The sequence below is a fragment of the Rhinolophus sinicus genome, linkage group LG07 (assembly GCF_036562045.2).
Source record: "Rhinolophus sinicus isolate RSC01 linkage group LG07, ASM3656204v1, whole genome shotgun sequence".
Classification (NCBI taxonomy): domain Eukaryota; kingdom Metazoa; phylum Chordata; class Mammalia; order Chiroptera; family Rhinolophidae; genus Rhinolophus; species Rhinolophus sinicus.
Window position 1 is genome coordinate 16,470,898 of NC_133757.1, and position 23,945 is coordinate 16,494,842.

Genomic DNA, 23,945 nt, shown 5'->3' on the forward strand with positions numbered 1-23,945 from the left:
ACAGTTACATATACTACCTATGTAACTGTATCTCTTTTTACTTAAAATAAAATTTACCAAACAAAAATCCAAACAGAATTGATACATTCCTAAGTCTAATTTATGGGTAAAACTCTAACTTACAAATGATGGAGGAATATCCCACCACCATTTTTTCTTAGTCAGTATGACATGGTATAAAAAATGAGATCAATTCGAAAAGAACAAAGTATTTTTACAAGGGGAAACTATTACTCGCTATACATTTTCAAAAAGCTATAATGGTATTATTAAGTATCAAAACATGGTATGCTTAAAATTAGATAAAAATAATTGTCTCACAAAGGTAGTGAGCATAAAAGAAGCAAAAACATCTTTAAAATCTCATTTACAAATATATTGCAAAAAAATACATGACAAAGAGAGTAGTAAAATCTAATTACCATGCATTGCATGCAACTTTATATAACAAGTATGAGGTTTAACATATTCATAAAAATAAAATTAACCACTAAAGGTAAAAAATACTATCATTGCAGTTACTCTATTTTTTTACATAAAAAGAAAACCAGCTCTGAGCTAAGAAAATACTGTCTATCCAAAGTATATACACCAAACAAATCACCCTTCAGATCCTTACCATTGCATACCCCAATTAAGCATGTTCATTCATTCAACTTATTCACTTAAAAAAATATTTAATGAATGCCTATAACCTATGTGCCACTCTGCTCGGCACTGGGAAAAGAGCACTGAACAAAACAGAAAAGGTCTTGCCCTCATGAAACTTATATTCTAGTAGAAAGACAGGAAATAAGTATATCATTATAGTATAACTGCAATGAAGAAAAAACAAAATACGGAAATAAAGCATACAGAGTTGGGGTGAAGGCAATGATTTTATAGCTGAGACAGGCACAGATGGCTTATATGAAATGACATGAGCAGAAAGCAAAATGACATAAAGGGGCCTGTGTTGTATGTGTGCAGGGAAGACTCAGGTAATTGCTCTTTCAAACCAGTCTCCTTTTAACTTCTCTCTTACAAAGGTGGTCTTTTCAAAAACCTGTTCTTCTGGTATCACATTTCCCCAAAGTGAAACACTATACTCTCCCTAATCACGTCTCCTGAATGCTAACTTTCCAATACACATCTAAAAAAGCCTCCAATATGAAATAAGAAGTGAATATTTTTAAAGAATTTTCCCTTAGCCCCCAACTGCCCCCCCAAAAAAACACTACAGAAAACTTTAGAACCCTGCAGTTATGTTCTAAGAAAAATAAATTATCTTAGTTTCAAGTAGTGTATGAGGAAACAGAACAAACAGCTAAAGTATATAGCTACTAAAAACTATAAATAATCTCTATACAGTAAAAATAATATCTAGCATTATAGGTTTCTAGCAATGTAAGCTTTTTATCATTTTAATTGATATACTAATATAGAATATTAACTTTAGAAGCTAATTTTTTCAAATGTGATTTTTACAGAATTTCTCAATATTATGGTCATGACTTCCACAAACCAAAAATATCTTCCAGTAAAGTGATACAGGTCACTAAGAAAACAATCCACTTAAATAGCTCTGCTGAAATACTTCCATCCCATTATGTAATGGATCAACGTGTATTTTGTACTTTATGGCCACATACAAGGTTAACACTAACTTCCATACAAAATAAATCAATGAAAACAAGACAATATGGTATTTTTTCTTAACTTTTTTTTTTAAAGGAGGGCACAGCTCACAGTGGCCTATGCGGGGATCAAATTCACAATCTTGGTGTTTATTAGCACCAGACGCTCTAAACAACTAAGCTAACCAGCCACCCCAATACGGTACATTTTTTATTCAATTTAACTATTAGAATCAATAAACCAATTCAATCATTCAACGAATGTACTCAGAAAACAAATTCTATTAAAAAAGGACATAAAATTGTTTACCTTTCCTTGTTTAACAATATAGTAAGGATTGCTTCGAGAAAAACCGGCACTTTCAAGAAGATTCATCACATCATTTTTCCTGTGGATAAACAATGAACAATTTTTTTCAGATAAAACAATTCGATAACCAAACATGAGGACACTAACTCGTGAGTTAAGGAGCATGAGGGAGAACAGCTATCTGTCCCATCAATCTCAAGGAATCTTCTGATTTTTATGTTTATACTCTAAATACTGATTTGTTGAACATGAGGCAAATATGCCTCATGTATGACGCAAGTAGAAGAATACTTTTACTCTTTTGTAAAGAAATTAAAAATATAGAGAGAAATACTTACGTGACCATTTTCTTGTCTAAGAAATACTGATCCTTTTTGGCACCAATAACTCTTCGAAGTGAAACTTCCTCTTTATCAATCTAAGAAAAAATGTAAAAGTTCAAAGTTAATTTAACAATAAAAGTGGAAAACTTTTTACTTAATAAGGTCATTTTAGAGTCCCTAACCATAACAATTATTTTGAAATGTCAATCTCACTAACGATATACTATGAATACTCAATTCTTATGACAAACACAATTTTTCACAACAGCTTGCACATTCCTATTCATTTACAAGAATATTCATTATAATTTTAAGACAAAATTAGTATGTAAACTTTAGTTATTTTCTCATAAACTAAATTGTAAAAGCTTAAGTACAGCTATAAATAAATGTTTCAAAGCCTGAAAAAAAAAATAAATCAGCTGCAACAATAAAATTCTCAACATTACTGAAAAGAAAAAAGCAGTTACTCACTGGCAATCGGTTGTCTGAATTGTCAAAAATAATCTCCACAAAAGCGGAAATAACACGAGGACCAGTACCCTCCTAAAACATGAGATAAATAAATTTATAATTTCAGTGGTATTTTTTGACATTCTTTAAACATATTTTAAGTTTAGTACATGGTAACAAGCCTGATTCAATGAAGAAAAATTTCTATCAGACTAGTATATATCCCTCTTGCCAAAAAAGCGAAGACATGGGATTAGGATAACAATATTGCTCAACCAAATAGCTTTTGATATTGAACAAAGGAAGATGTCAGTTAGGTCTTGTTCTACAGATCACTTTATTAGAGCACAAGACCCCACAGATACTTAATTCTACCTATTTGCTAATACCTAAAACACTTTGAGGCTTTTCTTTTTATAAACTCATCTTAATACTGGAAAGGAACCCTAACAAATCATATAATTACCAGAATTCTGTGGGTTTTTTTTTTAAGATATGAGATATTCTAATGTACTTTTAAATCTGCTATGAAAACACACACATTTAACACGTGTCACATTTAGAACAATTAATGACCCAACCACTTACATACTAAGTCCAGATAATTTCCAGATTCTGGAAACCGTTATTATATTGTGGTTCAATACAATGAAGAATGATATCTAAAGAGATTATCCTTTTAATGCCAACCTGAGAAACCTAAAAGAGATTTTTCTATAGGGAATTAGTCCAAATTACTGGGCTAAAAAATGAAATTTAAGAGGTGGGGTGAAAAATAATGCTTAAAAACAAAATAAAACAAAATCTTCCTACATGTGAGCGACATTGTTGAGATATATTGAGGAATCTTGCTTTCTGGTCTTAAAATTAATTATAAACCATAGTGAAACCAGGAAGATAAATTGCTTTATTTTATTATAGTCTTCTAATTTTTATCTTAAAATTATTTTAGTTCACTATTCATAATAATCTAATGAAAAATTATGACAATTTACAATAAATACACTGTCCTTCATACGGGAAAATGATGTCATATTTAAGTAAAAATATGGCTAAAAAGAATAACTTGTATGTTGTTTAGCTTGCAATGATTGTTCCTCTATCCTCCCACCTTAACTTCTGGTTCTGAGTCTCAAAACTCCTAATCCCGAATCTCAAACTCTTCTTTCTCCAGCAAACCTGGTTCTAGAGCCTTACCAGACAATACCTTAATAAAGAATATATATTTATATGGAACACATATCCATGTATAGGTAAGTCCTACAATTTTCTTACCATTATATAAAAATTAGGGTTTTATCCTGCATTAATATAGCAGGCTGAATTTTACAGAATAACACTTAAGAGACTATATCATGTTCACAAAGGACATGAAACTTTAAAAATGATTTTGTTTACCAGATTTGACAATGTATTTTTAAAAATATAACAGTTGACCTTTGAACAACACAGGTTTCAATTGACCTGTGCAGTTCAAACCCATGTTGTTCAAGGGTCAACTGGCGGTTGGGAATCTGCATATTCGGGGGGCTGATTGTAATTACATGTGGATTTTAGACTGAGGGCAGTCAATGCCACTGTCCCTTGAGTTGCTCAAGGGTCAACTGTAACATCAATAATGTCTTAAAGTCTCACTCACATGCAATAAAGCCAATCGCTGTTCCGGACGAAGATGACTAAACTCATCACTGAGAACAAACTGAATTGCTAGAAATACAAAACAACTATTAGTACAGTATAAAAAAGGATTTATGCCTCATTAATAATTTCCCATACCTTCATAGAATACAGTGTATCAGGTAATAAACAATGCAGATAAAGTGGATTACCTGTTTCATACAGACAAAAGCAATGCAGAAAATTTGCCTGTACTTCAGACTAATCAGCTAAGAAATGATATGAAAAATTTTAACCTTTCACTGAAACATTTAAAGAAAGAAAATAAAAAGAAAAAATAGAGGTATAGGAAGAGACAAGCAGAACTAAGATCTATCTCTTGATCAAAGTATACACTGACTGGTAACACTGTATTTGCTTTCATCCACTAGACAAATGATATAAATCATTTATTAACAAAATAGGATATAGTCCTACAATATCATTAATTGGATACTTTGTCAAAAGAAACAGAATTAAGTAAGAAATACAGGGAGACATTTCAGATTCCCACCTTCTACTTCATTGCTCGCACTGCCCTTATCTTCAGTAAGGAGCCACTCTCACTTCTATGTAGAGGCTTAACTGGACCATCCTGCCCTAGAAATGGAACTCTTTACTTAGCTATCCTGTTCCCAGTTCACCTAAGAGACCTCTGACATTCTAAAAGTGTGTGTGTGTGTGTGTGTGTGTATTTATGAATGAGGGGTGAAGGTGGGGAACTGGCTCCTATAATCACCTTGCGGGGGAAGGTATAGATTCAAACTGCCCTCATCCCCCAGGAGATTGTGACATACTCCCTTCCATTCCAATCCCACTATCTCACCATCCCCCCCACAATTACAATCACTGATGGAATATAGTGTATCCTATAGATTTGTGAGCAGACAGGATAGAACCTTTGCTCTTCTAAACCTCCCTTTTCCTCAAGCACTACTTAACTAAAAGGTTCAAACTTTTTTCAACCTACTTCTTTGTACAGTCCAATTCTGTTAACATGTTTTTTCTCCCCAGAGGATTTGTTAAGATACATACATATATATATGCATTTACAATATTTATATAGTTCACTCAAGTTTAAAAAGCACTTCCATATGTATTACCTCATTTGATTCTCACAACCCATCTAAAGTAGGCAGGACAACCATCTCTGTTCTTGAAGTGAAAAGAGTAATTTGAGAGGTTAAGTGTTTTGCCCAGTCTTACATAGCTAATTAATTACTAGGTATATAGAAGAACTCAGATCCTTACACTCTTAACCCTCTACACTAAACTACAACCCTGTATGAAGAAGTATTTCTTGGGTTTCGTGCAGACATAACCTAAGAAAACCAATTTTTAAAATAAACTATCTTAAAATACCTAGGTCTTAATGTATTTAGAATTCAAAAAGCAATACCTACCATAAAAAAAGTTACTTTTTCCAGATCCATTTCTGCCCACTGTAAAATTTTTAAAAGGATGTTATTTAATATAAAAACCAATAAAATTAAAACTTTATTGAAAGTATTAGAAAATTTATAAATCCAAGTTTCTAACATAACATCTTAATATTTGAAATATAACAGAACAATGAACAGAAAAAATCAATAAACAAAACAGCTTTAATCACCAAATGAGTACAATTTTTGTATAAACTTCACATAGTTTTTTCCTTAAAGAAATTGACTTCATTGTTGATTCTTTTGCTCTTTCCCAATAGTTTAAAATCAATAAAAATAACTAAATATACTCCCCAGCTTTTATAATCCTTACAATGGACATTGTTTTAATTATATATATAATAATTTCTTAACAATTTCAAGGTTCACATATTGCTAACACTTAAACATACTTAATCATTTTAAATTCTCAAACTATTCCTATGTTAAACTATTTATGATCAGCCCTATGTATAGTTTAATAGACTCACAAAAGTATAGACAATAAGGCACTGTTTTTACTACCTGAATTCAGAAATAAGCAATTCTATACATAAAATGATTTCAAATTTAATGAATTCACTTGAGTTTTTGTTTAGCAAAATTTTCATTAAGAGTCATGAATATCTATGCCATTCTCTTATTCTGGACCAAAATATGCTGTACAATTTAGCCCCAAAATTATCACCTTTAATGCAAAATAAATCCTAAAGAGATCATTTACGTCATTTCAGAAATAAAGTACTTTTAAAAAGAGGCATATAACAGACACAGAGACCAGCTTGAAGGGGGTCTCCACTGGCTATATCTAGGACAATATGAGCACCAAAATAATTAGATGAATTATAAATCAGTGCTGGGGGAATAATCCATGAGTCCATACACATGAAAAACAAAACAAAACAAAAAAAGAACAGCTAAAGAGGGAGGGCTCCTGCCTGTAGAATACCAATTGGTAAATGTGAAAGGAGTGCTGAAAATGGAAAATTATCCTTTTTCATCATCAGAATAAAGGCAAGAATAAAGGCTAAATCTAGGGAGTAATTTTTATAAGGAGCACAATATTTGTATGGTTCAAAAGTATCTCCCCATCCCCATATTATTTATTAGTTGCAAGGGAAAAACACTATACAGTGGAAAAACTGGACACCACCTTGACTGGGTGATCAAAAGTAACATCAATAAAAGGGATAAGTAGATGGATATCATGTATTACTTCCAGATGTAATACCCAGAGGAGGACACATCATTTATATATTTTTAAAAAACAATGTTATAGAAGACAAAGGCTGTGGAAATGGTCCACATTAAAGGAGCCTAAACAGATATGAGAACTAAATGCAATATCTGATCCTAAATTAGATCCCGTACTGGAAGGAAAAAAGCTACAATGAGAAATACCCAAGAAAAAAAGCTATAAAGAACATTTCCAGGTCAATCAATGTAACTGGAAAATGAACAGATCATGGCACTGATGTTAAATTCACTGAAGTTGATAACTATACTGTGATTATGTAAGAGAATATCCCTATTCTTAGAAAGTACACGTTGAAGTCTGAGGTAAAGGACTATGATGTACATAACCTACTTTAAGGAAAAAAAGAGTGCAAACGATAAAGCAAGTGGAGAAAATGTTATATAGTAAGTAGATCTGGATAAAGGATATGTTCGTGAATTTTCTCTGTACTGCTCTTATTCGTGCAATTTTTCTGTAATTTTGAAATTATCTATAAACCAAAGTTTTAAAAGTTAACTTACTAAAATTACATAGTTTGAACCATGATCCATTCATAAATAAGTGAAAAATCTTTAATTTCCCTTTAAGAATTACTCCTACCCACAGAGTGAAATACTATATAGTAACTATAAAGATGTTGAATATTTAATGATTAGCTATTCAAGTTTATTCTGAAAAATAGCAAATTACCAAGAGATTACACTAAAAATCCATTTTTTTTTTAAAAGGCATACTTATATAGATGTACACAAAGACTGAAAGGATACTGAGGTAGACCCAGTTTATAAGTGTCCCCAGATTCACCTGCCCCAACACGGCCTTGGCTGCCTGTCAACAGAGAGGCTCAGTCTCCCAACACCTCAGGTTGTCGGAGCTTATCCTGGAGGTACATTCAGGTCAGATCTGTGAAAACTCAAAGGAGGCCATAGTTCCCCAACTACTTCAAGCGGGTTGGTTAGTCCCCAGAGTAATACAATCTAAAAGCATAGGAGGATAATGCCCTATGTGGTAAAGTCTGATCAGTGAGAAACAGGAGCCGGCAGACAAAACCCTCTCCACCCCTTCTCCATCTGACCTTACCAAGGCATGGAGGGTTCACAAGGTCTGTTTGGAAGTTATCCAATGTGACCAAAAATCAGATATGTCTTCTCTACAAAGCTATGACCAGCTTTCCCACTCAATTTTGGCCCTAAGACTGCATCCTCCCATTAAAGCCTTAGTAGCTAAGCAGGCCTTGGACTCTTTTCTAGGAAACCAGGGCTAATACAAGTAAGTATAGATTGTTAAAATAAAGAATGGTCATTTCTAAGTAGAAGGATTAGTTTTAACTATTTTCCTTTTAGGTTTTATGCTCTGCCATAATATTCTACATATTTCTTTTGTCAAAAGGCTAGAAAAAAGGTAACCTTAAAAAGGTATACGTTGGTATATTCAAACATTATTCAAGCATTCAAACATAAGCAAAGATATTTGCCTTCAAATCTTGTTTTCTTAAGGGTCAAAATCATTAAACAATCAAAGTGGTATGCTTTCACAGGATATTTTTAGGGTCAATTTCAGTCCACACTACATTTGGTCTTTCTTACATTATTTTATATAAGTACCTGTTTTTAAAATGTTAAACCAATAAAAATCACATCATGTTTTGTTTTTCAATTAAAACAAAAGAACATTTAATGTCCTTTGTAACCATGACTATTAACAATCTGAATGTTGCAACCAAAGTACAGTAGTAAAACAGCTGTCGCATAATACCGTAGCTAAAACAAAACTACTTGATAGGCCTTATAGACATAACTTAATCATCCGAGGTAATGATGGTCTTCATTTTAAAGTTCATTTACAAAATTATACAATTGCTATACATGCTTTTCTGGCATCCAGAAGCATTCGTTTCATCTATCCTTTAAAAATTCAGCAGAACATCAGAAAACATTTGCTGGCTGTATCAGCAAAATGGAACATTATCATCTGAAGAAACCACAGACTAAATATTGTATTGTAGGACAATCACTATTAATTAGCGCTTTATCCTCACACATTTGCTTTCTCATTTAATCTTTCCAATAGAAGATGGGTATCATTATCTCCACTTTACAAATAAAAAAAACTGAAGCTCCTCAGTGAATAAAGTTTGAAAAATACATGCCAGAACTGGGATTTGAATCGCATTTGTACTGCTCCATAGTTTATGCTTTTCTCACCTTAGACGTTATGACAGGAAAAAGAAAAAAGAAAATCTGAGAACAATGTAATTTGTGAATAACTGATCATCTTTGAAATAAGGTAATAGTGAGCATTTCAACTAGGAAATAACACATCAAGAACAGAATAGCTCAAACACTAAATTTAGTGTCATTCACTATAAACTTAAAGCTATTAAAACACACTTATACACATAGGAGGCAACTCAAATAAAAATGAGTAACTTACTACTCCCCGCGTATTTTAAATATATAAAATAAGCAATTCATCAGTGCGGATTAAAAATGAAGTTATTTCATACAGAAAAATAGAGTGCCAAAAAAAGTATACACATTTTAAGAAAGGAAAAGTGTGTTAAAATTGTTAATACTCAACATATACCAATAAAAAAGATGAATACAAGTCACGTTTGACTTCTGCAATTACAAGAGTTGCTCAAAGTGGTTACCATAGCATCCAGACACTTTTTTTCTGATTAAGGCAAACTACCATTTGAGCAATATTGAACAGCGTTCACTTGTATACATTTCTTCGGCATCCCAGTATATAAAGTAATATTGGAAAATAATTCTTGTCTCCTTAAGCCTAGATATAAGCAGAATTTAAATGACTGCATAGATTTAAATCTGATCTAATAAACCATGAACACTTACCAATAACATTATGTTTTGAACTGAAGGGATCTACAATTGTTTGATCTCTGTAACTTCGAAAACCTTGGATAATTACCTAATAAATAAATAAATGAGATTTTTCAGAACGCACACAAAGAAATAACTTCAAAACATTTTTCTTTTGCACTTCTTCCCTTTCTGATTTCTCATTTAATGCAAGATAGAAACTTTCAATTTCATATAAGAAAAATTCATTTTGGAATGTGGTAATTAAAAATCTTCTATCAGTAACCCTTACCAGTGTTTTTTGTTTTGTTTTGTTTTAATTAGTAAGCTGTTAAGGGAGTCCCAAAATCAAATATAAAAATCACTGTATGAAGTTCTCTGAAACACTAAACCTTACAGGAGAGTAAACGCGTGAAAGAGGCAGACTGGCCCCAGCTTTCCCGACTCTAAGAGACACACGAGCCAGCGAAAATGAGTAGACGTCACAAGAAAAGAGTGATTAGAGCCCAAAATATCCAACAGAGCAACTTTCCCAAAAGATGTGAATGGGTTCATCTTGGTGCTGGACCCTAGCGCGGGAAGACCATTTTGACAGAAGTAAACAACTGAACGAGGAGGCGCTACACATCTTGCTAGAAGCGTCCCTTTCATTTCTCCGGTAAGTCGGGACGGAGAAAGGACACCGGCTAAGCAGGCGCCCCAGCCTGTGCCCCCAGAGGAGCCCCCCGGGCCGGGAAAACATCTCTCCACACCCCACGCGAAAGGCCAGCGCGGGGATCTCCTCGCAAAAAAAACGCAGCTTCCCGGCCTCTGGCGACTCCGACGCGGCCCTCAGCCAGCTCCGCGCCCTCGGCCCGGACCCCGGCCTCGCCCGACCCTGGCCCGCCCGGGAAAGCCTTGCTCCTCCACAAAACGCGCCCCGCGGCCCTCCCACAGCTCTCGGAGGTCCTGCCTCCCTCAGACCAGCACCCAGCACACAGGCCTGGGCTGCAAAGGGGCGCCCCGATGCTTCGCGCTCCCCGCGCTCCCGGGGCGGGGCCTCTCCCTTCCCCCACAGCCCCCGTCTAGCCCGGGTCCACTCAGCCTCGAGAGGTGAGAGGGCGCGGGTCGCGTCGCGACACCCCCGCCTCCAGGAGCGGTACTCACGGCTCCGTGCCGGGGCGGGAGGAACGCTCAGGACTTACTTGCTTTATGTACATCTTTCCGCGCCTCCAGCCGGGGAGAAGGTTTCCCCACCGAGAAGCAACAGCGCGACCGCGGGGTCAGGTGAGGAGCCTACGAGACCCCTCCCCCGAAGCGCCGCTCGCTCCCCTCCAGCCAAACAAAATGGCGGCGCCCGTGAAGGCGGAGTCCGCGCCTCGGACGGAACCACCCTCGCTTTCCTCACAAAGCGTAGGGGGAGTCGGGGCCCGGTCTGCTCTTTGCTTTTGGCAAAAGGAGCCTCCTACGGCGTCTGTAGGTGGATTTCATTTGATGCTTCAATTTGTAGTTGAACCTTTCCTGAGACTTAGTCGAAACTTCATTCAGAAAAGCCTTGATCGTGAAATTGGGCCGTATTCCCTTCGATCGCGGAGGCAACGGTTGCGTCCACAAGGGGGGAAAGGTTCGGCGCCAAAGCCGATTGTGAGAATCCGAGAGCCAGTAACAGCGCGGGCCGGCGGCCACGTGTTCTCGGGTTGTTTAAAAGTGAGGCTTCCGCGCAGGCGGCGCTGGTCCGCGAACCCGCAGACTGCTGGTGACAGCAGTGATTAAGTGTGCGGTATCCCTGCTGTTCCTTTCCTTCTCCCTCCCTCCCTCCCTCCCCCCTCCCTCCCCCTCCCCCCTTCCCCCCTATCCCCCTCCCCCCTCCTTCCCACCCTCCCTCCCTCTCTGTCTCTCTGTCTCTCTCTCTCTCTCTCTCTCTCTCTCTCTCTCTCTCCTTTTATAAACTTAGAACCGCCCTCACTGTCTTAGAACAGCCCACTCAGAGGACAGCCCCGCAGAGGCTTGACGCTCAAAAATTTGTTTTCATAGTGTGACAATACCGTGTGAACTGTTCTCTGCCATGTGCTATAAATGGAGGCAAACTTGGACAATTGCAACAAGAGATTTCTGCAAGATTAATACATATGTTTTTAAACATCCTGAAAAGTTCGTGCTGGTGGCAACACTAAGTGACTCTCATCTGTATCAGTCTTAGGGGGAGAACATCTGGTTAGAAATTGCATCTTTGGGCCTCTGTAAAATGACCTGCCACTCAGCCATTCAAGTGGGTTGGTCCTCCGCGCCCTTCCTGCTGCTGAGGGCAGTTGCAACCCTAATTATTTCTAAATTGTACTATTTTTAATAGCAGTCTACTAACTTCATCCCTGTCCACACCCCTTGCTGCTGGTAGAGTCCTTTATCAACACCTGATCAAATCCTATCCAGCCCTTGACAAATAAACAAATAACAAAGAACCTCTTTAAACATTTCTCCAGGATTAACATCTCTACATTGTCAATTTCTAACTGGGATTTTAGGCATACTAATACAGCAAAGTTTTTTTTTTTTTCTTTTTAAAAGGAATTTATTTTACCTGATTCTGTTATAATGAGGGCCAAAATACAGCTTCTGAGAAAGGCATGGCAGGTCACCTTGGTGATCTTCAGGGAGCTCACCTTTTTTTTTTTATTGGGAAATGTTGGGAACACTGTATTTTTCCAGGACCCATCAGCTCCAAATCAAATCACAGTTTTCAGTCTAGTTGTGGAGGGTGCAGCTCACTGGCACATATGGGAATCAAACCGGTGACCTTGGTGTTATAAGCACTGCGCTCTAACCAGCTGAGCCAATCGGCCTCCCCTACAGTAAAGTTTTAAGCCTCCATTTCCTAGTCTATAAAATGAGGATGACAAAATCACTTAATGTTTATAATTTAAAATAGGATGTATAAAATAATCCTATTAAATTGCATAGATATATAGATGAAAGAATGGTCACTAAAACGTTTATGATGGTCTTCACAGTGATGAGACTTTTACTTCCTTAGACTTTTCCATATTAAATGAATCTTATATAATTAGTTTATATGATATATACAGACAGAAAAAGGGATCAGTAAAAACCGAATATATGAAAAGGTGATTTTGAGAATTTAACACGCTTATTTATATTTATTGTCTGTCTCTTTCTACTACAATAAAAATTCAAGAGAAGGGACTTTGTCTTATTCCTGCTATTTCTTTAGTAACTTGTTCCTAGAAAGTACTCAACTTCTATGAATGAAAAAATGCAGAATGCAAAATACCACAGTGTCTGACTCATTTATGCCAGCTATTGGTATTTAAAGGCTCTCCAGGGCCCCATCCTATCCACCTCCCAACCCTATGGTAGTATCATTCTCTTCTAGGAAGCATTTAATGAACATATGGATCTGCTTTAGCAGGGAGGAACAGTTCATCACACCCATGCCCTATCTGGGGGCAAAGGGACATTCCCAAATGTAATTGACAACCATGAAACAGACATTTACAACTACAGTGCCTGGTGCTCATTGTCAAGCAAATGAATACTGCAGGCTTTTTACATCAAAACATCCAGTTAACAACAGCATCACATCCTTCAGTTTTCACTTTTCTCTTCAACCCCACCTCTGAGTCAACATGATCCTCAGATACACTGGAGGGGATGGGAAGAGGCACTGATCTTAAAGTCTCTTTAAGAACAGGATGTCTTTAATACCCAAAGCATAGACACACAATAATCATAGTCCCTTATATTTGTGTAGTTCTTTATCCCCTTCAAAGTGCTGTCCTGTGTATGACTTCATTTTTCTCACTATTATGTTGTGAGGAAAGGGTACTTATTATTCTGCATTGAACTGGAAACTCTGGGGTCTTATGCTGACTCCATCTACAAATTCCATGACTTGGGGACACACCGTTTTTCTGTAACTAAAATGGGACCATTCTCTGCCTTTCCAACAACAGAGACAAGGACTTTCTCAATATGGTGGCATGAGCAGGCTGAGGGCTCAACTTTGGGAGTCCCATGTCACATCCCAGCTCTCCGACTTGCTGGTTATATCACGTGGGTAAGATTAACCTCGTGGCACTTCCGTTTCCTCATCTATGAAGTGGGGATTATAATGATACTTACTAAAACTTGTGTGCAGAGAAATTGAGATGATTCATGTAAAACAACTTGCACAAGAAATAATGTTACCTATGTTCATAGTTTACAACCAAAGCAGTAAGCCCCTGGGAAAAAGACAACAAACAGCTAACTTGAAAGGTCAAGACACCAAAGGACAACTGACCAATGTTTCTGGCACCCCCTCATTATTAATTCGACAGATATTTACTGAGTATCTCTGGCATGAATGTCTGCTGCTGTTGGGAAGGGGAAAAAAACTTCCCTCTATCCTCTTAAGTAATTGAGGGGCCTTCAAATTAAACTCAAACTGACAGATTAGCAAGAAAAAACCTAACAGATTTCAATCATGTACAGTTCACAAAGAAATTTGACTCAAAGAGGTGTTTAGAATTTGTAGCTTATATACCATTTTAATAGATGAAGGGGAAGGAAAGAAGGACACTTATGGAAAAGCAAATGATTTATTATTTAAAAAGGGGGCAGAGAAAGCACTTAAGGGAAAACAAGTGACTGTTAGGAAAGATATGCTAGTTTTTGTGACATTGTCTCTTTGATTGTATATAGTGAGTGTGGCAACATCTCACATCATTACAAGAGTCACATTTCCCTGGGTGTTCCCAAGGAGGTCATTTATGACAACTGAGCTCTTTTGGGAGGTGCTGCTTTTAGGCAGATAAGAGATTTCAGAACTCAAATACTTTCCCCTCAAAATAACTTTTATGCTACAGTGGCATATTCTGGACACCTCTAGGGTATCCAAAGTCCTTGCCACTTCCAGGTCTGAGGAACATGATATTACCAGTGCAGTGGCCCAACATCATGTTCTGCTCAACGATGAGATATTTAAGGACTTTTCAGACTATAGTATGACAGGATTGACGTGGCCCCAACATAAGACCTTGAATGTGAATTGCTGCCTGCACTGTAGGAATGCTCCCCTCCTTCCAGATGAAAATTAAAAAGAATGCATTTGCCATAGAGTGGCTGCATAAGTGTCAAAGGCTGTGTTGGTCTCTTCTAGTAAGGATTCCACATCCAATATGGCAACTGAGTTACATCTTGCCTATGATGTTAGTCCAGTATCTGACAGGATCCATCTTTTTTTTCTTTTGTTTTTTAAGATTTTATTGGGGAAGGGGAACAGGACTTTATTGGGGGAGAGTGTGTACTTCCAGGCCTTTTTTTTTTTCCAAGTCTAGTTGTTGTCCTTTAGATCTTAGTTGTGGAGGGTGCAGCTCAGCTTCAGGTCCAGTTGCTATTGCTAGTTGCAGGGGGCATGGCTGTAGCCCACCATCCCTTGCGGGAGTCGAACTGGCAACCTTGTGGTTGAGAGGACGTACTCCAACTAACTGAGCCATCCGGGAGCTCAGCAGCAACTCAGCTCAAGGTGCCGTGTTCAATTTTAGTTGCAGGGGGCTCTGCCCACCATCCCTTGTGGGACTCGAGGAATTGAACTGGCAACCTTGTGGTTGAGAGCCCACTGGCCCATGTGGGAATCGAACTGGCAGCCTTCGGAGTTAGGAGCATGGAGCTCTAACCGCCTGAGCCACCGGACCGGCCCCAGATCCATCTGGTTTTTGCAAGGACCTAACTGATTAATTAAAAAGGGAACGTAATGGGGACCACTATTCCTCATTTTTTATGCCTTTGAGAGTAATACTCATCCCTGCCATTCTGCCCAAAATGTGGTACTAATTCTAATTTACTATTTTGGCTGGGTTCAAGGCAGTTTTAGGGACTTCCACTTGGCCTCTCCTACCCTAATGGCTCTTAGTCCATAGATCTGGAAACTAATGTGGGATTTCTGTCAGTCACTAAGAATATCAGTTGCCATGGTCATGCACTCATGGGCCAGGGAAATGGCCATAAGATGAGTGTGGACCCATTGCAATCAATGTGAAACAAACTTGGGCCAGGATTTCATTTATCAACTGGCCTTTGAACACCTCCATTCTATCAGGGGAGCCATGAATGTGTTTGCACTCCCCTGGTATCAATGTCAGCTCAGATCCTGTATCTAACAGCACTCAAAAGATCTGGATGTTCCCCTTTTCCTCCCAGGTTCAGTTGCTCTGATAACCTTTTAGGGTCAGATTGAAGAAATTGATACTGAATATACTTAAGGAAGGAATATACCATCCTCAGGACCCAACCTCTCCTGTAGTTGATGGGCTATGGTGTGAGATCTGGCACAGGTTTGGAAACTGGGTGAGGAGTTGTAATTTTCCATTGTCCTCTGCTTACCCAAGCTTAATCTAATTTGGTATGTAAGTGAAGCTCTAGCCTCAATGGATTCCTATCTGTCTCACTCCTGGGAACTACATGGTCTATTAGCCATAGCCACAGACCCCTAAAGGTCATAGACTTAAATGTTAGAGCTAAAACTATAAATTCCTAGGTAAAAACATAATAGTAAATCTTTGTGGCCATGGGTTAGGCAATGGTTTCTTAAATGTGACACCAAGAGCACAAGTGACAAAAGAAAAAAATAGATAAATTATATTTCACCAAAACTTGTGTGCATCAAAAGAAGTGAAAAGACATGTCACAGACTGGGAGAAAATATTTATGAATTATATATCTGACGAAGGACTTGTATTCAAAATATATAAAGAACTCTTACAACTTAGCAACAACAAAAAAGGACAACTAACTCAGTTTAAAAACATGGCAAAGCTACACTGTACACCTGAAACTAATATAAAATAATATTAAATGTCAACTATAATTTAAAAAATAGTCATGGAATGCATAGTACAGCATAGGGAATATAGTCAACGATATTGTAATAGCTATGTATAGTGTCAGATGGTTAGTAGATTTGTTGGGGTTATCATTTTGTGAAGTGTGTAAATGTCTAATCACTATGTTGTTTTGTATACCTGAAACTAATAATAAAATAAAATAAAATGAAATAAAATTGTTTGCTAGAAAAAAAATGGGCAAAGGATTTGAATACACATTTTTCTAAATGGCCAATAAACTTATGAAAAGATGCTCAAGGGGCTGGCCCGGTGGCTCAGGTGGTTGGAGCGCCATGCTCCTAATGCCCAGGTCACTGGTTTGATTCCCACATGGGCCAGTGAGCTGTGCCCTCTACAGCTAAGATTGTGAACAATGGCTCTCCCTGGAGCTGGGCTGCCATAAGCAGCCAGAGGTTGGTGTGAGCTGCCGTGGGCTACCGTGAGCTGCTGACTGACAACTGGCAACCGATGGCCTCATCTGGGGGGAATGCAACGCTCATAATACCAGCATGGGTCAGGGAGCTGTGTCCTACACAACTAGACTGAGAAACAATGGCTTGAACTGGAGTGGGGGGCAGGAGGCGGAAGAAGGGGGAAAAAAGAAAAAGATGCTCAAGATCATTAATCACCAGGAAAATGCAAATCAAAACCACAATCAAACACCGCTTCACATCCACTAGGAGAGCTATATACTAAATAAAAGACAGACAATAACAGGTATTGGCTAGAATATGGAGAAATTGGAAGCTTCATGGTAATTGCTGGAGGGAATGTAAAATGGTGCACTCTCTTTGGCTGTTCCTCAAAAAGTTATACAGAGAATTACTATATGACTCACCAGTTCCATTCCTAAGTATATATTCAAGAGAAATGAAAATATATGTCACACAAAAATTTGTGTATAAATGTTCATAGCAGTATTCATAATAGCCAAAAAGAAGAGATAACCTAAATTGCCATCAACTGACAGATAAACAAAATGTGGTGTATCCATACAATGAAATGTGATTCAGCAGTACATGCTTAAAAATGTACTGATATATAAGAAATATAACAAGTAAGTTCTCGAACTTGTTGCAACAATGTTGCTAGCCTTTTTTTTTTTTTTTTAAAGATTTTATTGGGGAAGGGGAACAGGACTTTATTGGGGAACAGTGTGTACTTCCAGGACTTTTTTCCAAGTCAAGTTGTTGTCCTTTCAATCTTAGTTGTGGAGGGTGCTGTTCAGCTTCAACTTGTTGTCCTTTCGGTCTTAGTTGTGAAGGGCGAAGCTCAGCTCTCAGCTCCAGGTCCAGTTGCCATTGCTAGTTGCAGGGGGCACAGCCCACCATCCCTTGTGGGAGTTGAACCAGAAACCTTGTGGTTGAGAGCCCATTGGCCCATGTGGGAATCGAACCAGCAGCCTTCGGAGTTAGGAGCATGGAGCTCCGACCGCCTGAGTCACTGGGTCGGGCCCTGTTGCTAACCTTTTTTGATATCAGAGGGATTATTCAATATGAATTTGTACCAACTGGACAAACAGTTAACCAAGTTTACTATTTGGAAGTGCTGAAAAGGCTGCGTGAAAAAGTTAGACGACCTGAACTTTCCCCCAAAAATTCACGGCTCTTGCATCACGACAATGCACCTACTCACACGGCACTGTCTGTGAGGGAGTTTTTAGCCAGCAAACAACTGTATTAGAACATCCTCACTACTCACCTGATCTGGCCTCCAATTGTTTCTTTTTTTACCCGAAGATAAAGGAAATATTGAAAAGAAGACATTTTGATGACATTCAGGACATCAAGAGTAATACAACAACAATTCTCATAGCCATTCCAGAGAAAAAGTTCCAAATTGCTTTGAATAGTGGACTAGGCGCTGGCAACGGTGCATAGCTTCCCAAGGGGAGTACTTCAAAGGTGACCTTAGCTATATTCAGCAATAAAGTATGTAAGAACTTTTCTAGGATGAGTTTGCAAACTTAATTGTCAGACCTTGTAAGAATGTTCATAGCAGTTTTATTCACAATGACCTCAAATTGGAAACAACCCAACCATCTATCCACAGATGACTCAATCAATAAATTGAGGTATATCTTTACATTGACAATAAAAAAAAAGAACTACGGATATATGTAATGACATGGATGAATCCCAAAAATATTATCCTAAATATATGTATTCCAAATGAGCACATACTGTATAATTCTATGTATATGAGGTTTTAGGGAAGGCGAAATGAATCTGACAGAAAAAAATCAGAAAAAGTAAATGCTTCAGGGAGGCTAGGGGGGAACTGGGAAAGAACATAAAAGAATTTTCTGGGAGGTGATGGTAATGTTCTATATCTTTATAGGGATTTAGGTTCCAAGGTTTATGCATTTATCAAAACTCAGTGACTATTCATTTGAGCAATTTTGCATTTCGTTGTCTGTGAATTTTACATCAAAAGAGAGAACATAAATAAATATAGAATTCTAGTTAATGAGAGGTAAGTGTTGACCAGGCTGCAATTTCATCTCAATCTCAGAGGTTGTTGAATGCACACTTACTGCTACCGTGACAATTGGTTAGGTACAATATGCAATCTGAACATGCTGGAAATACGAGGAAGAATTTTTTCCAGCTTCACTGATGACAAACACAACTAGCTCTGCACTGTATAAAACAATGTACGATTACACTGTCAAAGAATATGGTTTGAGTTTAAGTTTGGCATAGGAATATGCTCTAATGGTACAGCTGCATTGGCAGAAAAACATTCTGAAGTTATTACCCAAATTGAAGAGGTTGCATGAGAATGTAAATCAACACACTACTTCCTCTATTAAGAAAGTTTTGCAATGAAAAAATTTTAGCTGTCTATTTACATAGTAAAAAATGCTGAATTATGCAAAAGCTAATTGTATTAAATTTGAGATGATTCTCTTCATTATGTGATAACAACTGACGATAAACAACTTTTTGTTCCTAGAAAGTAAAAAAAAAGCCACCTTTGTTAAGTTCTCAACCTTTAAAAATGTGGTTTGGACAAAAGACTTGTTTATTTGTGTGATTTTTTGTATTTTTGATTATCTTACTATTTCTAAGCAAGGAACAAATGATTTTCAATGGCAGATAAGGTTGAAGAGCAAAAATGAAAGTTAAAAGCTTGGAAGAACAGTTTCCATAGACTGTTATGACATGTACCATAATTTAACAACAATTATCAATACAGTAGTTGATGATGTTGATATTGCATATCTGTGAAATGTTATGGTCAAATGCCTTATGGATTTGACAGAATTATTTACATTGTATTTCCATCAATAGAAGGAATACATGGGAAATTCACAGATTCAGGAACTATTGCTGGAAAGATAATTTGATTTAACTATATAACCTTACAGGATAAACTGGTGCAACCGGCAATGGATGGAGAATTGAAGATGAATTTTGAAAACAGAATCATTTGCTTCATTTTGGATAAAAATGAAAAACGCAAATCCTGAGCTTCCTGAAATTGCTTTAAAATTTCTTCTTCCATTCCCATCGACAAACCTCTGTGAAGCTGGTTCCTCCCCTAGAGCTCTTATTAAAGCAAGACATAGAGAAAGTTTCTACAAACCTTGTACCTTGCGTAGCATTCTATTCCATCTGCCTGGATTAGACAGGCCAACAAGCCATAAAGTTTTATTAAAAACATTTTATATTAATATACATGGTATTCACTTGAAGTAAGGAAGCACTACATTTCACTTACAATTTTTTTGTTTAGTTGTGATTGCAGAACAACAAAAAGTTATTAGCATAATAGCAATTCTCTGTATTAATCACCTATAACATTCACAGTCAAATGACATATACAGATTTTGCAATTATTTTCTCCTGTTATGTGTGTTCTGATTATACTTATTGAAATTTAATTTTGTCTGTTGACCCTGATAATAAACATTAGATTTCTATTCCGTATGCCTTTGTTTTTCAACGCAATTTCTCTAATGATTCATTTTTATCATATTTTACAAATGGATTGCACCATGTTTTAAAAAAAATTAAAAATTGGTCGTTCCTCACTGTTCTATGCATCAACTTCATCTGTAAGATGAGAATAAACTGTCAACTTTGGATCGATCGCAGTTTTGGATGGTTGTGAAGTCCAGTGAGTCAGGAAAAAAAAAGGGCCACTTTATTCCAGCATAAAAGATGAACATTTTTCTGAGTTTCACTTCTTAACCTTTCCCACTAGAGGGCAGTCAAGAAGTACTTATAATTGTCAAGTGCATCCTAAAGCCAAATTTGCTCTTAAAGCGAGATTGAAGCACACCAGAACAAATAAAACAGAGCAAGATCAAATTACCCAGTGAACATATATTGAGCACTAATACTGTCTCATACCACACTAAGACTCACTAAAGAGTTCAACACCCATTGTCTAGGTATTTGTGGCTAATGGGACATAAGGCTAAAGAGTCAGTTTTGCAAGATGAAAAGAGTTCTGGAAATTGGTTGTACAACAGTATGAATATACATAACACTACTGAACTGTACATTTAAAATCGGTGATGATGATAAATTTTGTATTATGTGCATTTTTCTACGGGAGAGAGAGAGAGACAGACAGAGAGAGAGAGAAAGAGAGAGAGAGAGAGAGAGAGAGAGAGAGAGAACTGACTGGTGGGGAGAGGGAGAGAAAGAAGAAAAGATTCTTCAGGCCAGAAGCCCAACGGGTTGTGCAGGAACTGTTGACATTGACAGCTCCAGCTCACAAGATGTGGAGAGAAGTGGGGGGACACATGCCAACATATCACCAGGGTTGTTGAGTCTTTGCTTTGGGGCACACAAACGTATACACACACATGTACTTTTATTCTGCGTTGACCCTACAAATCTGAGCCCATCGCTCTACCCCGGTTTTCTGGCTGATTATTTTAGGGAGCCCCTTTCCATAATTAGTTCATTTATTTAACATTTACTGAGCACCTGCTTTATTCTAGGCACCGTGTAAGGCTCCGGGGGCACAGCTGTGAATGAGACAGATTCTGCTCTCAGAGTGTTTAGAGAATCTATTTCTCTGTTTGAGGCCTTGAAGATTCTGGAAACTGTTTTTATTTCAGGTCAGCATTACCTTGATCCTTGACAAGTGGGCCACGTGGTGCTGCTGTCTCTCAAGTGTCCTCTTGAAAAGGTGGGAAGACAAGGAAGCAGGAGAGAGAATAATTGCAGAGCCACAGAGCCATCTAGAGTTGCCTTGACAACGAGATCAGAGAAAACGACCAAGCCCTTAAGGTGCCAGGGCTGGACTCTGAGCCTTGGCCAATTGTCCATGGAAGGATGTCACCTTTTGACTCTAACAGAACTTCACTGAAGTGAATCTTTGAAATCCAAAGGAAGAGGGGCCCACACATTGAGGAACTCATCCCACGTCCACTCCAGCCTTGTTCCGATTTCTGTAGGAACACAGGATGCTCTTAATCCAAAGGCCGTGTGAGATGGCTGGAGGCGTGGAGGGTATGGGTAAGAGCTTGGCTTAAGAATCAAACAAGTCTTAGTTAAAACTCAGCCTGGGCCTCATGGTTGCTGTGCAACCTTGGACAATATCTGTATGTCAGAGGCCCATTTCCTCATTTCTGAAATGGAAATAATACTAGCACCTGGGAGGGTGTCATGAGGATGAAATTACATGACGTATGCGAAGTTCTTAGCACAGCGCCTGGCATGCAGTAAGCACACACTTAATGTTGGCTTTTAAAAAGTAAGCTGAATTGGAGCTCAGAGATCATCTCACCCAACTCCTTCTTTCTACAGATGACAGAACTGAGGCTGTCATGCAGGGTGTCATGCGGGGTCTCTGGTCCCGCTCCCCACATAAGAATGCGGGATACAGTGAGGCCAAAAAGGAACACCCACGGAGCCATAGATAGGGGAGTCATACTGCTATATTCTCGCTGGCGGCTGGGTTGGAGACACAGGAAGCAGGAGCCACACTATCCGCAACCTGCCGTCCACTTCTCTCTGCCAACCAACCTCACTTGCTAGCTGCAATCCCCTCTTGCTAGCTCAGCCACCGTCTTCTTGCTAGCCCCCATTTGCTGCTAGTGTAGCCACGGCAGTTATATTAGTGGCCAATGGCTCACTGGTTACAGCTGACAGCCAATTAGCCACAGCTGATGGCCATCCAATCACAACTGATGGCCATTTGCTACCCGAGTGAGCACCTTTCCACATGAGGCCGAGAGCCTGGAAGCTGCACTCCTGGCTCTGTCCCCACAGAGGCCCAGCAGCCTGATGATAGAGGAAAGATCATGACTTTTGGAGTTAGACAGACCTGGTTTTGAATCCTGGCTCTGCCAGTAGACATTAGGAAGTTCACTTCATCTCTCTAAACCTCAGTTTCCTCATATATTAGGTTGTTAAGTCTTTCTGAGGACTGAATGGGTTATGTTATGTAAAGCACCTTGCACAAGAGCCTGCCATGAAGTAGTTGCCCAATAAAATGTTCCTTTGCTTCCTTTCTTCTCTTTGGTTGTCTGGAGTCATAATTGGTCCTAACTTTAAACATGCAGACCTCAGGGACTTCATGCTCATCTTTATGATGGAAATGTGGAAGTCAAGTTGATCTGAACTCAAATCCAGTCCTGACCTTGGGCAAGTTACCTATCCTCTTTCTGCTGCAGTAAAATAAGAATAATAAGAGTACCCCCCTTACAGTGCTGCCGTGAGCATCACAATTGCTTTTGAAGTGTCCCACACACGTTTATTATTATGCCCTGCAACCACGGCTCTGATCTACAAGAGATTCTTAGGTAGACACATAGTGTTATTGATTCATTCACTTATTCACCATTCATTCATTCATTTGTGTGCCAGGCTGTTACCAGAGCTGGGATTCACAGAATTAGACAAGGCTCCTGCTCTGGAAGTGCTCAGTCAAGAGGAGCCTTAAGCACTGGCTACATGACTGTGGCTCCAGGGTTTGGAGGGGAGGCTGAGGCATCAGTGGTTCAGTGTACAGACTTTATAGTCAGACAGCTGAGGTTTGGCCTCAGTCCTGCCACTCTGTGATCTTGTACAAGTTATTCAACCTCCTTGTGCCTCTACAAAATAGATGTTACCACTCCAATGCATTCACTGGGTTATTATGAAGGCTAAATGATTTTATAGCTGCAGAGTGCTTCGAACAGAGTCTGGCATGTCATAAGCACCCTGTGTGGGCTCAGCCAATCAATAGAAGCGTAAGTACAAATGACATCAGTAGCATTCACGAGAGGAGGGAGACCC

General features: G+C 38.3%; 1 protein-coding gene across 1 annotated transcript in view; it reads right to left on the reverse strand.

The window, feature by feature from the left end:
- SMC3 (structural maintenance of chromosomes 3) overlaps positions 1–11,180 on the reverse strand; it is a 31,334-nt gene extending 20,154 nt beyond the window's left edge. The window contains exons 1-7 of the mRNA XM_019725112.2: positions 11,026–11,180; positions 9,875–9,950; positions 5,762–5,800; positions 4,342–4,409; positions 2,724–2,795; positions 2,265–2,344; positions 1,927–2,005 (exon numbers count right to left, since the gene is read on the reverse strand). Of these exons, the coding sequence (XP_019580671.1) occupies positions 1,927–2,005; positions 2,265–2,344; positions 2,724–2,795; positions 4,342–4,409; positions 5,762–5,800; positions 9,875–9,950; positions 11,026–11,040 (429 nt within the window). The 5' untranslated portion in view covers positions 11,041–11,180. The remainder of the gene's footprint in view (positions 1–1,926; positions 2,006–2,264; positions 2,345–2,723; positions 2,796–4,341; positions 4,410–5,761; positions 5,801–9,874; positions 9,951–11,025) is intronic.
- Positions 11,181–23,945: the final 12,765 nt, after the last annotated feature.